The sequence below is a fragment of the Dendrobates tinctorius genome, unplaced genomic scaffold (genome assembly GCF_039654945.1).
Source record: "Dendrobates tinctorius isolate UK_male_01 unplaced genomic scaffold, ASM3965494v1 ptg000095l, whole genome shotgun sequence".
Taxonomy (NCBI): domain Eukaryota; kingdom Metazoa; phylum Chordata; class Amphibia; order Anura; family Dendrobatidae; genus Dendrobates; species Dendrobates tinctorius.
In genome coordinates this window covers 573,101-589,725 of record NW_027361763.1, presented here as the reverse complement: position 1 = coordinate 589,725, position 16,625 = coordinate 573,101, and the positions used below count along the sequence as shown (strand labels likewise).

Here is a 16,625-nt window from a genome sequence, read left to right as displayed (position 1 = left end):
TACAGAGCCGTACAAAAACCTCCTCCTCATCCCCCATGATGTCGCTGTATTACAATGTTGTGTAGAGGAAGGTGCAGAGAATTAGCAGAGCGCTCAGTGATGATTTCTGTCTTCTCTTCTTCCTCTGGGAATAGATTCTTTCTGTACAGATCATTGTATAAACCAGTCAGGTATGAACCAGCGCTGACATAATGATTACAGACTATAGGAACATCTGCACCGGAGGAGAAACTCTGAATGTGGCCGGACAGCGGAGCGAGCTGATGAGAAACAGCTTCTCCTACTTTACACTCAGTGATTTTATGATATAAAAGTAATAATCACAAATCAGAATCTCTACATTTGCTGTTGCTGTAATCGCACTGATCCACAGAATGAAGATGACGCTTTATTGTGCAGCATGTGAACAGCGTCCAACTACAAACATCAGGAAACATGAGAATTGTTCCTGTTTTTACTGAACTTTCTATCCTAAATATATAACAGAGCAATATAAGGAGAGAACGATGAGACATCTGTAACTGGGATTAATACTCGTTATATGGGGACTGAGAATGTGAGAACGTGCGGCGTCTCCATAGACGGATGAGTGAGATGTAAGTGATGGAGGAATCCCCCAATCATCACATGAAGGGGGAACCCATCACCTCCTGGGCGTGTGAGTGATGGGCAGAGAGAGCTGGGGGGATTCCATACATATGTGACCCCACTATTGTAGGTTATGGGAGGCTCATAATGGCCAGGTCACACAGCTGTATAGGGAGCCTGTCAGCAGGTTGGTACATATGTAGATAGTGGTACGGCAGTAGAGGAGCCTAACCCCCAATAATGATATCTTTTTTTAGAGATCCATTGTGCCAGTCATGGGAAATCAACTTTTAGAATATTTTTTGTAGTTTTTAACCCCTTTCTGACATGAGACGTACTATACCGTCCATGGGACCCAGGCCCCTATGCCCATGGACGGGATAGTACGTCTACCGCGATCAGCGGCGCCCACGTGGTGAGCGCCTCTAATCGTGGCCGGGTGTCAGCTAATTATCATAGCTGACACCCGGCACAATTTGTCAGGGGCGGTCACGGACCGCCCCCGACACGTTAACCCCTTGCACACAGTGATCAAACATGATCACGGTGTACCGGGGGTTAAAGGGAAGCATCGGCAGGGAGGGGGCTCCCTCCGTGCTTCCCTGAGCCCCCCACGGCAGCGCAATGTGCAGCGCTGCTGCGGGGGTCTCTTTCCCTGCAAAGCGCAGGCAAGGAGGAAACCTGCGCACTGCCTGTGACAGATTGCTGATCTGTCACAGTGATCTGTGATGTGACAGATCAGCGATCTGTCACAGGACATTGATGTCCCACCTGGGACTATGTAATAAAGTAAAAAAAAAAAAAGTGTTAAAATAATTTTTAAAAAATCGCCAAATAAATTAGAAAAAAAAAAAAATATTCCCCAATAAATTCATATTTTGGAAATAAAAAAAACAATAAAAGTACACATATTAGGTATCGCCGTGTCCGTTACGACCTGCCCTATAAAACTGTCCCATTAGTTAACCCCTTTAGTGAACCCCTTAAAAAATAAAAATAAAAAACAAAGCAAAAAATAATGATTTATTATTAGAGTTGAGCGAAACGGGTCGAAAAATTTCAAAAGTCGCCGACTTTTGGCAAAGTCGGGTTTCATGAAACGAAACCCGACCCTAGGATGAGGTCGGCCACGAGGTCGGCGACTTACGCGCCAAAGTCGCGTTTCAAAAGTTTGTTTTGCGCTCTTTTTCAGCCAATCAGGATCCACGGACACTGTGGGCAACGTGATGACATAGGCAGGGGTCACCACCATCTTTCAGAAGGGCATGCAAGTGATTGGCTTGCTTTGGTGGGTGTCACAGGGGGTATAAAAGGGCGTGCACGCCGACCGCCATCTTACTTCTGCCGATCTCAGTATAGGGAGAGGTTGCTGCTGATTCTGTAGGGAGAGCCTTAGGCAGGGAAGAAGACAAAAAAACTGCTTCTGCTGCTAGCGATTTGGCCTGCACAACACACCAGTCACTGTGTGTGAAGTGCAAGGGGAGGCTATATAGTGGTGTATCAGTGGTGTTGGTTGTTGGGCTGCCTTCTAAGGCTTCCTGACATTCCTGCATTGCTGTTTACCCACTGCTCCGCAAACTGCTTTTTTAAAAGCAATCCCAATTTTTTTTTTGTCCTGCTGAGAAGGAAAAAAATTGCTTCTGCTGCTAGCGATTTGGCCTGTACAACACACCAGTCACTGTGTGTGCAGTGCAAGGGGAGGCTATATAGTAGTGTATCAGTGGTGTTGGTTATTGGGCTGCCTTCTAAGGCTTCCTGACATTCCTGCATTGCTGTTTACCCACTGCTCCGCAAACTGCTTTTTTAAAAGCAATCCCAATCTGCACCGGAGGAGAAACTCTGAATGTGGCCGGACAGCGGAGCGAGCTGATGAGAAACAGCTTCTCCTACTTTTCGCTCAGTGATTTTATGATATAAAAGTAATAATCACAAATCAGAATCTCTACATTTGCTGTTGCTGTAATCGCACTGATCCACAGATTGAAGATGACGCTTTATTGTGCAGCATGTGAACAGCGTCCAACTACAAACATCAGGAAACATGAGAATTGTTCCTGTTTTTACTGAACTTTCTATCCTAAATATATAACGCAGCAATATAAGGAGAGAGCGATGAGACGTCTGTAACTGGGATTAATACTCGTTATATGGGGACTGAGAATGTGAGAACGTGCGGCGTCTCCATAAACAGATGAGTGTGATGTAAGTAATGGAGGAATCCCCCAATCATCACATGAAGGGGGACCCATCACCTCCTGGGCGTGTGAGTGATGGGCAGAGAGAGCTGGGGGGATTGTGCCGTACATATGTGACCCCACTATTGTAGGTTGTGGGAGACCCATAATGGCCAGGTCACACAGCCGTATAGGGAGCCTGTCAGCAGGTTGGTACATATGTAGATAGTGGTACAGCAGGAGAGGAGTCTAACCCCCAATAATGATATCTTTTTTTAGAGATCCATTGTGCCAGTCATGGGAAATCAACTTCTAGAATATTTTTTGTAGTTTTTAATGCAGCCAAAATATTAGACGTTTCGGCCTTAAACGGCCTTCATCAGTAGCTACTGCAAGTAAAAGGATGATCACGTCCAGAGTGATGATTTGACGTAAATGCTTGGTCATTTTAAATGGAAGTAGCTGTGCATGTGGCGCTGGGCATGGAGCATATATTGCACTTATACCTATGTGGGTAGGGGTGCCAGCGTGCAGTCATCAGTGACGCGGTGTCCACTAGGTGACCTACTTGTGCACCTTCTGAAGTAATGCATACGGTGTTTTTCCTCTAGTCATGGGAATTCAAGCATGGAAGCAATATGCAAATCAGGGTGGAAGTTAATTGGGGCGTGGAAAAAGAATTCTGAGTGCAGTAACACGTCCCCCAATGCTCTTCCCTCCTGATTTGCATATGGCCTCTGCACTAGATCTCTCCTGACTGGCACATCGGATCTCTGTATAAAAGTTTCATTGTTATTGGGGTAAGAGAGCCTGTAGAGCTGCACCACTACACCCATATATGAAATGTGCTGACAGATTCCTTTATAGAATAAAATTCTTGGACTTATGTGCGCTGCTAGACAGAATATCAAATCCAGGTTACGTAGATAGATTAACCTTTTATTTCCCAACGCGTTTCGAAGTCCATAACACTTCTTCCTCAGGGGATGACATATATGAGTAGATAGAGCTGTCGCTAGTTTTATACATCCACAGTTTGAAAATTGGCGCCAATGGTAACATGTGATACAGCGCAAAAGTCAAAGTTCAAACAGATCAAATATCGTGAGAATATCATAATGATTTATCTTTAGTTGATAAAATCAATTGTTCCTTTATTTATTTCACAGAAAAAGATATTAAAAAGCAGAAAAAAGGAAAAAAATGGTAAAAATATGAAAAGCGAACTCACGCCGCAGAAAAAGCAAGGAGAAGGAGCCACAGTCCAACGCCCATACCGTCACACCAGACAAGAAGATGTCTTGGAGGAGGAAAGGAAAAAAAGGGGGATTGAAGATATGTATATAAAACATGAATAAAATACAAATGGCAAATATATTTATAAAATACTAATAAAATTCTTTGTAAATAAATGAATTAATCTTTTTATAAGAAATGTATGTGTCTGTCAATTCATTTATTTCCTCGGACATCGGAAATAACAAATAGCGCTTGGTGAAGGAACAGGACCCACAGAGAACTGATTCAGCATTCACATGAGAGACCAAGATCGCTTCCCGCATTCAGCAGGAAAAGAAGAAAAAAAGAAATGGAGCAATTGATATTCTCAACCGCAATGTTGACACTTTTAAGAAGGATTTGACAACAATGAAGACTGATCACACATCTTGACAAATACACACAATGAAATCAATACACAACATTTTGTTAATAAAAATGTAAAAAGAAAGTACATTATGTATAATAAAAATGTCGCACCTGAAAAATTACAGTAAGGCCGGAGTCACACTAGCGATTAAAACGGACGAATGCAATGCGATAAAAAATCGCATTGCATTCATCCCAATGTTATTCTATGGGGCAGCTCACATCATGTGATTTTTTATCGCATCTGACCGAGACAATCGCAGCATGCTGCGATTGTCACCAATTTTCGGATCGGATTCGACAATGCAAGTCTATGGGGGCGAGAAAAAATCGCATGGAAAACGCACCACACGTGTGACTTGCGATTAAATCGCAAGACTTCTCCTGGACAACAGGAAAGAACAGGAGGCATGGCCAGGAAGCTTGGGTATGCAAATTTCTCTTGCAGCATAAAAAAAACCAGGAAGAACGCCTCCACGGAGTCCACCATCATGTCCACGCCAGTGAATGTGGAAATGCTGATAGTTCTGGTCCAGGAGAGGCCAGAACTATGGGACCAGAGAGATCCCCACTATGCTGACCGCAGACGTAGGGAGGCAGCGTGGACAAGAATCTGTGGCCAGATGTTTCCTGGATGTGCGGCAAGACCACGTGTGGAGCAGGACCAAATTAGTAAGTGAAAAAATGTGTACCCATAATCAAATCCCCAAATCTAATCTGCTCAATGTAAGGCCCAATAAGTGTCGTCATGGCTCAGATATCAGTAATTAATTACTTCGCCTTTTTTTTCCCCCATATTAACAACATCTACATTCCAACTCCCTGACTGGTGGCACCATGAAGATTTTGTTGTTACAAAATTTGAATTATTTAGATAATTGTTCTGCCTCCAAATGCAGCAATCTTGTTTTTTTTTGGGCCCGTATCTTAGCCACTATATAACTAGTGTTTTAGTAATAAAAACCTCATAAATGTTCGCATTATTACCACAGGATTATTTAAATTTTGGTAGCAATTATGTTGTTTCAAAGGTCCTTTGTAGTAGGCCTCAACCTTTTTTTTTTTTTGGTATTGGTGTGGACTCATCAGGAAGATAAATCATATCATTTGTAAAATGTGTGCCTAAGCATAGATTAACCCTTGATACCATAGCCAAATGTGTGTTGAAACAAAATCCTGTGTTTTTGTTCACATTGTAGTGACTGATGTGACAAGGCGTTGGCGCAGCTGCATGGACACATATAGGAGGGAGAGACAGCTGAGGTCCCGCAATGGAGCGGCCGGAACCACCAAGAGGAAATACCTCTATTACGACCACCTACATTTCCTGGCTCCTGTGATGGAGCTGAGACCGTAAGTACATGGTTTAATGTAGTACTTTGTATATTCTGTATGCACAATTTACTTGATGTTATTTTTCCCATTGTAGCACCGAGTCAAACCTCACAGAGAGGGAGATGGGTTCCGACTCTGAGGTGATGAATGATCCTGAGTCGGATGTTGCTGCAGGCTCCGGCCCATCTGCAGGACTACCGAGAGCAACACCACCACCAGAAGCAGTTTGCCAGCCATCACAGCCTGGTGACCGGGGCAACAATAGCAGCCCCACCATGCCACTGGAGACCTCGCCACAGCCTTCTGCCCTACCCCGACGAGGCAGGCGCAGGAGAGAAGGAGCAGCTTTGGGAACAAGGATGCAGGTTGGCCGAGGGGTATTGGACTACTTGTCGACAGCTGCTCATGATGATGGAGAGGAGGCTTATGGGCGCTGTCTGGCACAGTATTTGAGGGCAATTCCCCGTGGGTACAGGCTGCTTACGAGAGAGGCTCTCCAAATTGTTTTGGATGCCAGCACACGACCCAATAATCCCCGCAGTGTCTTTCAGTTTCTTGAAAGGTGGCAGCTGTCAGATGAGAATCAGATTGATAGGCTGGTTGGACTTGATGTGACAAGTCAACCACCCTTGGAACCTGCTCCTCCTCCTCCACGGGTCCCAACACCTCCACCTCAGCCTGCACACATCCCGAATGTGGCTCTACAGGTCCAATATATGGGCCAGGGCGCACATGCCCAATATGGCCACTTTAACTTACCCAATGTTGGTGGTTGGCCACAACATGGATACGTTAGACATGGACATATTGGGGGATATGGGCAATTTGGGCAGCCCTACCAGGACTACCCACAACAATATGCCAATTACCCCTACCAAAACCAACAAATTGATCCTGGTAGGATGCAACAGATGCCACAGCCAGCTGCCAGTGCACAGGGGGACAGAGATGTGGGCCAGCAACCAAGGCCAAATGTACAAATAGGCCCCCACCTTCACCACCCCCAACCTACCATCACTTGTAGGTTTTCCTTTTTACCTTGTTGATAGTTTTTGTGTATTCTACATCATGTTTTATTTTTTGCTTGTAATGTTTAATACTAATGTGCTGATAACATTAGGCCATAGGCCAGTACTATGGTTATTTGGTACGGCAATAAGCCAAAAAAACCAAGTAATAAACTTGTTAACATTCACTATGTGTGTCTGTTCATGCACGTACATGTTTGGTAATGTGTTAGATAGATATAGTAACAAGTACTGGTTAAAAAATTTACACAAAAAGGTGAAGCAAACAATCTTTATAAGAACACAACACTACCAAACCACTACATAGATAAGGCATCATCTTGCCATGGAGTTGCACCCTGAGGTGTTAGGAAATGATTTGTTAACACATCACGTACTTTGAGTCCGGAAATTGGACGACGGGGTGGGTAGGCCTAGACACATTAGCAGAGTCCACTTCAGCATCATCATATGAGGGGCAGTCATGTATTCTTGTGAAGTTATGTAGGACAACACAGGCTTTAATAACTTCATTGACATTAGCTTCACTCAACTGAATTGCGGACTGTAGGACCCTCCATTTGGCCGTAAGAATGCCAAAGGCACACTCCACCAGTCGCCGAGCACGTGATAGGCGATAGTTAAATATTCTACGCCGGTGGTCAAGGGTTCGTCGTGGATATGGCCTCATGACATGTCTGCTCAATGGGAAAGCCTCATCTGCTACAATAACATAAGGCACGGGTTCCAGATTTGAGTTGGGAAGCTGACGTGGTGTTGGTAGGTCAAGCTCATTATTACGCAGCCGCCGACCCATAATGGAGGAATTGAAGACTCTGGAGTCTCCAGTTCTTCCATTGGCCCCAATATCTACAATTATAAACCTGTAGTGAGTGTCAACCAAAGTCAACAATACCACAGAAAAATATTGTTTATAATTATAGAATTGGGACCCTGAGTTCAGCGTCTTACGCAAACGGATGTGCTTCCCATCTAGGGCTCCAATACATTGTGGAAACTGGCACGTGTCCTCAAATCCACGGGAGATACGCAACCAGTCAGGCATTTTGGGCTCCGGCATTACCACATGATGGAGTCTGGTCCAGATTTCGGAGCATGTAGACCATACAATGCCAGAGATTGTGGATTTCCCAATTAAAAATTCTAAATGCAGACCAGCATATGAGAGGCCAGTTGAAAGGAACCTAAAAAAAAGGACAAAAAACAACATTGAGTACACAGCCCAACAAACAACAGATACAGTTTATAAAACATTTAAAGTTGAGGAAGTCTATAGTAGGCATGATGAACATTACATTACATGCCATGGCTTGGTTCCGTAAGCCACAAGCATAAAATTTGTTTTGTTAAATGTTTTCAACATCATTTAAGATTACAGGGCAATACAAAATAAGAATCAAGGTGTGTTACATAAATATGCAGCTTCACACATCATCAACATATTGGTTTGAGACATACCGTAAGGTGAGGAGTAGACGCTCCTCTGCAGAAATAGCTTTGCGCATCCTCGTGTTCTGAAACGTGATCCCAGGGCGCACAATCTCCAGCAAAATATCAAAGGTAGCAAGGCTCATCTGACAATATTGATAGAACTTCTCCGGATGACTACGCAGAGATGTATAGAGACGGTGGAAATGGCCTTTAGATATCCTTCGGAGCAAAAGGGGATGGACCCACATTCGCCTACGCCTCCTCGGATCCACAATCACAGGGTATTGCTCACCAAAACGTCGGGATAAAACCCAATAGAAAAGAACACGCTCAGTGGTGTTAAAAGTCAGCCTGTCTGTCATGTTTAGCACAAAGCAGAGCTAACCAAATTCAAGCAGTGACTGTATGTCAAAGGTAGCAGCCTCACACCTGTTGGAGAGGCCATAAATATAGGGCGGGAAGATTTTTTCAATGGGTTTCAGGCCTCAAAACCGTTATTTGTCAATTTTGGAATGATCAGATAAAAAAATCGGCAGACGGATGTGAAACGGATCCTTACATGCGATTAAAATCGCATCAATGTAGAAAAATCGCATCAAAAACGGATCACTGGTTAAGATACCTTTGTGTGATTTCGTACCGTTAAAATGGGACTGATTTTTTAATGGTTGTGTGTGACTCCAGCCTAAAAGTAAAAATATGATAAAAAAAAACTTTTAAAACACAATATTGGAGTATGTTAAAACAAAATTGATGTAAACGAAAAATATTGATTTAATTGCGTTTTAAAGAAAAACTTCCGAGATTTCGTTTATTCCATTCGGTTTGAGGGTATTTAGTCTATATATCCAGAAAATCTCTTTTCTGTTCAATTGAACGCTGTTTAACCCCTTAACGACCAAGCCATTTTGTAGGTTAAAGACCAGGCCTTAATTTTGAAATCGGACCACTGTCACTTTATGTGGTTATAACTCTGGAATGCTTCAACGTATCCTGATGATTCTGAGAATGTTTTTTCGTGACATATTGCACTTCATGATAGTGGTAAAATTTCTTCGCTATGACTTGCGTTTATTTATGAAAAAAATGGAAATATGGCGAAAATTTTTTAAATTTTGCAATTTTCAAACTTTTAATTTTTATGCCCTTAAATCAGAGTCATATGTCACAAAAAATAGTTAATAAATAACATTTCCCTCATGTCTACTTTACATCAGCACAAATTTGGAACCAAAATTTTTTTTTCTTAGGAAGTTATAAGGGTTAGAAGTTGACCAGCGATTTCTCATTTTTCCAACAAAATTTACAAACCCATTTTTTTTAGGGACCACCTCACATTTGAAGTGAGTTTGGGGGGTCAATATAACAGAAAATACCCAAAAGTGACACCATTCTAAAAACTGCACCCCTCAAGGTGTTCAAAACCACATTCAAGAAGTTTATTAACCGTTTAGGTACTTCAAAAGAATTGAAGCAATGTGGAAGGAAAAAAGGAACATTTAACTTTTTTCCCAAAATTTTTTATTTTGTCAAGGGTATCAGGAGAAAATGATCCACAATATTTGTTGTGCAATTTCTCCTGAGTACACCGATACCCCATGTGTGGAGGAAGAGCACTCTTTAGGCGCACAGCAGTGCTCAGAAGGGAAGGAGCATCATTTGAGATTTTGAATGTCAAATTGGCTGGAATCGAGAGCGGACGCCATGTCGCGTTTGGAGAGCCCCTGATGTGCCTAAACAGTGGAAACCCCTCATAAGTGACCCCATTTTGGAAACTAGACCCCCCAAGGAACTTATCTAAATGTGTGTTGAGCACTTTGAACCCCCAAGGGCTACACAGAAGGTTATAACGTAGAGCCGTAAAATTAAAAAATCATATTTTTTCCACATGATCTTCAATGAGCTATAATATTTCCATATTTCGGCCAACAGGGTCACGTGCAGGCTTGATGTTTGCGGGAAGAGCTGACATTTTTATTGGTACCATTTTCGGGCACATAACGTTTTTTGATCGCTTTCTATTCTGATTTTTCTGTTCATTTTTTGAATGAACAAAAACCAGCAATTTAGGAAGGCTTCCCCCCCTCCTTTCTGCATGTGGTAAAATTAGTATGGCAGCTTTATTCTTTGGGTCACTACGATTACAGCGATACCACATTTATATCGTTTTTTTATGTTTTGGTGTTTTTTACACGATAAAAACTTTTATAGAAAAAATATTTTTGCATCGCTTTATTCTGCGAGCTATAACTTTTTTATTTTATTGCTGATGATGCTGTATCGTGGCTTGTTTTTTGCGGGACAAGATGACGTTTTCAGCGGTACCATGTTTATTTATATGCGTCTTTTTGATCGCGTGTTATTGCACTTTTTCCAAGCGGTATGATGATACTGCTTGGAAAAAGTATAATTTGCTCCTTTTTTGTGTTTTTTTTTTAACGGCGTTCACTGAACGGGTTAACTAGGGTGATACTTTTATACATGGGATTTTTACGGATGTGGTGATACCAAACGTGTATTTTTTTTGTTGGTTTTATTTTTTTACATAAAAATGTGTAATTTTTAGGGGATTTTTTAGGGAATTTTTTATATTATTTTTTAATAATTTTTTTACATATTTTTTTTAAAAATGTTTGTTTTTTTACCTTGTCCCTTTATGGGACTTTCACTTTCGGTATAATACATTACAATGCTCCAGCATTGTAATGCATTATACAAATGCTGAGAGCTGCTGACACCATGCTGTGAGCATGATCTCACCAGCTCTCTGTAGGTAAATGACCCTGAGGTTGTCATGACACCTCCGGGTCATCATGGCACAGGTCAGGCCCCGCGATTACTTCGCAGGGACGCCGACCTGAGGCAGAGGGAGCCCCTTACCCTCTGCCTCCTCCTCTGAACACTGCGATCACGCTCGATCGCAGCAGTGAGGGGGTTAACAGCCAGGGGCAGTGGGGGCCCCCTGCTCCTAGCTGTCAATGCAGGACGCTCAGCCACTGCAGTGCTGGGCTCCTACACTGATCAGACAAGGAGAAGCTCAAATGTCAGCTTCTCTTGCTGATCACTGCTGTGTTTGGTCTGACAGATTGACCAACCAATCACAGCGCTGTGGGAGCAGGGACGGAGTGCAAGGATCCCTGCCCCCCTTCCTGTGCTTCTCAGCTGTCATAGACAGCTATCGGCACTGAACTGAAACTCCGTGTTTACACGCAGTAACAGTTCAAAGGCAGGACGTGCAGAGTCCGTCATGGTGCTGAAGGTTTCCTCCTGCCATGATGGATTGTGCACGTCCATAGACATTAAGGGGTTAATGGCACTGAGAAATAAGTGTATAGTGCCCCCAGAGTCGGAAATTCTCCGGGGTCTCAGCTACTGGCTACTGGGGGAATAACGGCGACCTTAAAAAAAGTCTGATTTCCCATTTAATTAAGACTTGGGGTTCCCCATTCCTCCCCCCAGGTACCTCCTTTGTCCCTGTACCCTCCTGTACCCTCCTGTATCCTCCTGTATCCTCCAGTGAAGTCCCCCAGGCTTGTGGCATCTTCTTCCAGAAAAAAAATGGCGGGCGCATTAACAGTGCGCCCGCCAAGATCTGCCGGCCGGCACTCTGCAACCATAGGAAATTTTTCCTATTGGTAAATTTTGATCACTGTGATAGACTCTATCACAGTGATCAAAATAAAAAAATAGTAAATCAATCCCCCCTTTATCATCCGCTTAGTTAGGTAAAAATAATACAGTATAACAAAAAAAATGTATTTATTTCCTTTAAGGTTTGGGTTGGGGCTAGAGCTAGGGTTAGGATTGGGCTAGGGTTAGGGTTGCGGTTAAGGTTATGGTTAGGGATGGGATTATGGATAGGGGTGTGTTGGGGTTAAGGTTTGACTTAGAATTGGGAAGTTCCACTGTTTAAGTACGTTAGAGGGTCTCCAAAAGCGACATGGCGCACCCATTGATTTCAGCAAATTTTGTGCTCAAACAATCAAACGGTGCTCCCTCCCTTCTGAGCCCTGCCATGCTCCCAAACAGTGGCTTTTCCCCACATATGGGGTATTGACATACTCAGGAGAAATTGCACAACAAACTTTGTGGTCCATTTTCTCCTGATACCCTTGAGAAAATAAAAAATTTGGTTCCAAATTAAATTTTTTTGTGAAAAAAGTAAAATGTTCATTTTTTTCTTGCCACATTGCTTTAGTTTTCGTGAAGCACCTGAAGGGTTAATAAACTTCTTGAATGTGGTTTTGCGCACCTTGAGGGGTGAAGTTTTCAGAATGGTGTAACTTTGGGGTATTTTCTGTTATATTGACTCCCCCAAACTCACTTCAAATGTGAGGTGGTCCTTAAAGAAATGGTTTTGTGAATTTTGTTGGAAAAATGAGAAATCGCTGGTCAACTTTTAACCCTTATAACGTTCTAACAAAAAAAAATCATGTTTCCAAAATTGTGCTGATGTAAAGAAGACGTGTGAGAAATGTTATTTATTAGCTATTTTGTGTGAAACCACTCTCTGATTTAAGGATACAAAAATTAAAAGTTTGAAAATTGCAAAATTTTCAAAATTATTGTCAAATTTCCATTTTTTTTCATAAATAAACGCAAGTCATATCAAAGAAATTTTACCACGAACATGAAGTTGTAAGTCACGAGCAAACAAGGTGTCCTGCTCCCCAGAAACCCCTCGCTTTACAGATTTTGCTTGAAAAAGGCATATTTATGCCGCAATGTTGTGGAAGTATATCTGTATCCACAAGGTCCCTTTAGGTATTTTTGTTTTTTTGCCTCTAACTTTCTTATGAATAATACATTTTCTGTCTGAGTACAGAAGTTTTCGGTTTTTTTTATACTTTTTTCTTCAAAGCACAAAGATTTCCCGTGAGCAGCCCTTAACCCCTTATATGAAGTACTATACGTCACGAAAAATAATTCTCAGAATCAGTGGGATCCGTTGAAGCGTCCAGAGCTATAACTTCATAAAAAGACAGTGGTCAGAATTGTAAAAGTTGACTTGGTCATTAAGGGATTAAAACTGATTAATAAGTTATAATTACCCCAAAATAATGCGATTAAAAACACAGCATTTCCCAGAGAAGTGAAGCCCCTCATACAGTTACATCACAGGAGAAAATTTAAATTTCTGACTTGTAAGGAAAACATTTACGAGGTTGCAGGTTATGACTCCCCACAATACCGCGACCCTGATGGCTGCGGAGTGCTAGTAGTCGTTATATAGAAAATCCTGTAAACAGTGACTGATAATCCCTCCGTTATCATTCTAGGAATATATTTTAAGTTTTCTTTAAATAGAAGCAAAAATATAACTTACAAAAAAGGCTAAAATGGAGAAAAAATTTCTGTAATGTTTATATGCAAAGCGAAGAACGATAATAACCTGAGACCACAATGTACAAGAAATGAGTCTTTACACATAATACAAGTGACATTAATTCTCCTCTAGGAGGAGACGCCGCCGAGCTCCGGTCTCTATTACACACCAGTAACCGTCACATTATAACCACAGAATTTACATGTCCCCAGTATTTCCATACACAGTCTCTGGGGTCTCCTGTGTCCCCCGTCACTCTCTATATAGATCTCATTGTACAGATTGTCTCATCTTATAGTTTCTCTCTGACGCTCCAGACACATCAGGATGGTTTCTCGCAGTTATCTGCTGGCTGTGATCTTCATCTCTATTCAGGGTGAGAGATTCGGATCCTTCCATGATTGTGTGTAGAGAAATCTCTACAGTGGATCCCTCATCAGATCAGGATTTCTAGGAAGATCCTGACATTTATCAGTAATGAATCTGTCTCTTCTAATCCTCAGGATCCTCTGGAGAGATTGTGATGACCCAGACTCCAGATTATATCTCTGTGTCCCCCGGAGATACAGTCACCATCTCATGTACGGCCAGTGCTGGTATAAGCAACTATTTAAACTGGTACCAACAGAAATCAGGAGAACAACCAAAGCTTCTTATCTATGCTGCAACCACCCGATATACAGGAGTCCCAGACCGGTTCTCTGGATCTGGATCTGGAACTGCTTTCACTCTTACAATCCGAGGAGCGACAGAGGACGATGCAGCAGATTATTACTGTCAGCAGGGTTATAGCTTCCCTCTCACACAGTGATACAGAGCCGTACAAAAACCTCCTCCTCATCCCCCATGATGTCGCTGTATTACAATGTTGTGTAGAGGAAGGTGCAGAGAATTAGCAGAGCGCTCAGTGATGATTTCTGTCTTCTCTTCTTCCTCTGGGAATAGATTCTTTCTGTACAGATCATTGTATAAACCAGTCAGGTATAAACCAGCGCTGACATAATGATTACAGACTATAGGAACATCTGCACCGGAGGAGAAACTCTGAATGTGGCCGGACAGCGGAGCGAGCTGATGAGAAACAGCTTCTCCTACTTTACACTCAGTGATTTTATGATATAAAAGTAATAATCACAAATCAGAATCTCTACATTTGCTGTTGCTGTAATCGCGCTGATCCACAGAATGAAGATGACGCTTTATTGTGCAGCATGTGAACAGCGTCCAACTACAAACATCAGGAAACATGAGAATTGTTCCTGTTTTTACTGAACTTTCTATCCTAAATATATAACAGAGCAATATAAGGAGAGAGCGATGAGACGTCTGTAACTGGGATTAATACTCGTTATATGGGGACTGAGAATGTGAGAACGTGCGGCGTCTCCATAGACGGATGAGTGAGATGTAAGTGATGGAGGAATCCCCCAATCATCACATGAAGGGGGAACCCATCACCTCCTGGGCGTGTGAGTGATGGGCAGAGAGAGCTGGGGGGATTCCATACATATGTGACCCCACTATTATAGGTTATGGGAGACCCATAATGGCCAGGTCACACAGCCGTATAGGGAGCCTGTCAGCAGGTTGGTACATATGTAGATAGTGGTACGGCAGTAGAGGAGCCTAACCCCCAATAATGATATCTTTTTTTAGAGATCCATTGTGCCAGTCATGGGAAATCAACTTCTAGAATATTTTTTGTAGTTTTTAACCCCTTTCTGACATGAGACGTACTATACCGTCCATGGGTCCCGGGCCCCTATGCCCATGGACGGGATAGTACGTCTACCACGATCAGCGGCGCCCACGTGGTGAGCGCCGCTAATCGTGGCCGGGTGTCAGCTAATTATCATAGCTGACACCCGGCACAATGTGTCAGGGGTGGTCACGGACCGCCCCCGACACGTTAACCCCTTGCACACAGTGATCAAACATGATCGCGGTGTACCGGGGGTTAAAGGGAAGCATCGGCAGGGAGGGGGCTCCCTCCGTGCTTCCCTGAGCCCCCCACGGCAGCGCAATGTGCAGCGCTGCTGCGGGAGTCTCTTTCCCTACAGGCCCCCGAATCCAAGATGGCGACGGGGGCCTTCGGGGGCCTGTAGGGAGCTGACTTCCTCACTGCCTGCAAAGCGCAGGCAAGGAGGAAACCTGCACACTGCCTGTGACAGATTGCTGATCTGTCACAGTGATCTGTGATGTGACAGATCAGCGATCTGTCACAGGACAGTGATGTCCCACCTGGGACTATGTAATAAAGTAACAGAAAAAAAAAAGTGTTAAAATAATTTTTAAAAAATCGCCAAATAAATTAGAAAAAAAAAAAATATTCCCCAATAAATTCATTTTTTGGAAATAAAAAAAACAATAAAAGTACACATATTAGGTATCGCCATGTCCGTTACGACCTGCCCTATAAAACTGTCCCATTAGTTAACCCCTTTAGTGAACCCCTTAAAAAATAAAAATAAAAAACAAAGCAAAAAATAATGATTTATTATTAGAGTTGAGCGAAACGGGTCGAAAAATTTCAAAAGTTGCCGACTTTTGGCAAAGTCGGGTTTCATGAAACGAAACCCGACCCTAGGATGAGGTCGGCCACGAGGTCGGCGACTTACGCGCCAAAGTCGCGTTTCAAAAGTTTGTTTTGCGCTCTTTTTCAGCCAATCAGGATCCATGGACACTGTGGGCAACGTGATGACATAGGCAGGGGTCACCACCATCTTTCAGAAGGGCATGCAAGTGATTGGCTTGCTTTGGTGGGCGTCACAGGGGGTATAAAAGGGCGTGCACACCGACCGCCATCTTACTTCTGCCGATCTCAGTATAGGGAGAGGTTGCTGCTGATTCTGTAGGGAGAGCGTTAGGCAGGGAAGAAGACAAAAAAACTGCTTCTGCTGCTAGCGATTTGGCCTGCACAACACACCAGTCACTGTGTGTGCAGTGCAAGGGGAGGCTATATAGTGGTGTATCAGTGGTGTTGGTTGTTGGGCTGCCTTCTAAGGCTTCCTGACATTCCTGCATTGCTGTTTACCCACTGCTCCGCAAACTGCTTTTTTAAAAGCAATCCCAATTTTTTTTCTTGTCCTGCTGAGA

At 42.9% G+C, this 16,625-nt stretch overlaps 1 gene segment (V, D, J or C); it reads left to right on the top strand.

The window, feature by feature from the left end:
• The first annotated feature begins 13,856 nt into the window (after positions 1-13,856).
• LOC141098795 (immunoglobulin kappa variable 1-39-like) lies at positions 13,857-14,340 on the top strand. The segment is given in 2 exon segments: positions 13,857-13,905; positions 14,033-14,340. Coding segments are annotated over 2 exon segments (357 nt in total).
• Positions 14,341-16,625: the final 2,285 nt, after the last annotated feature.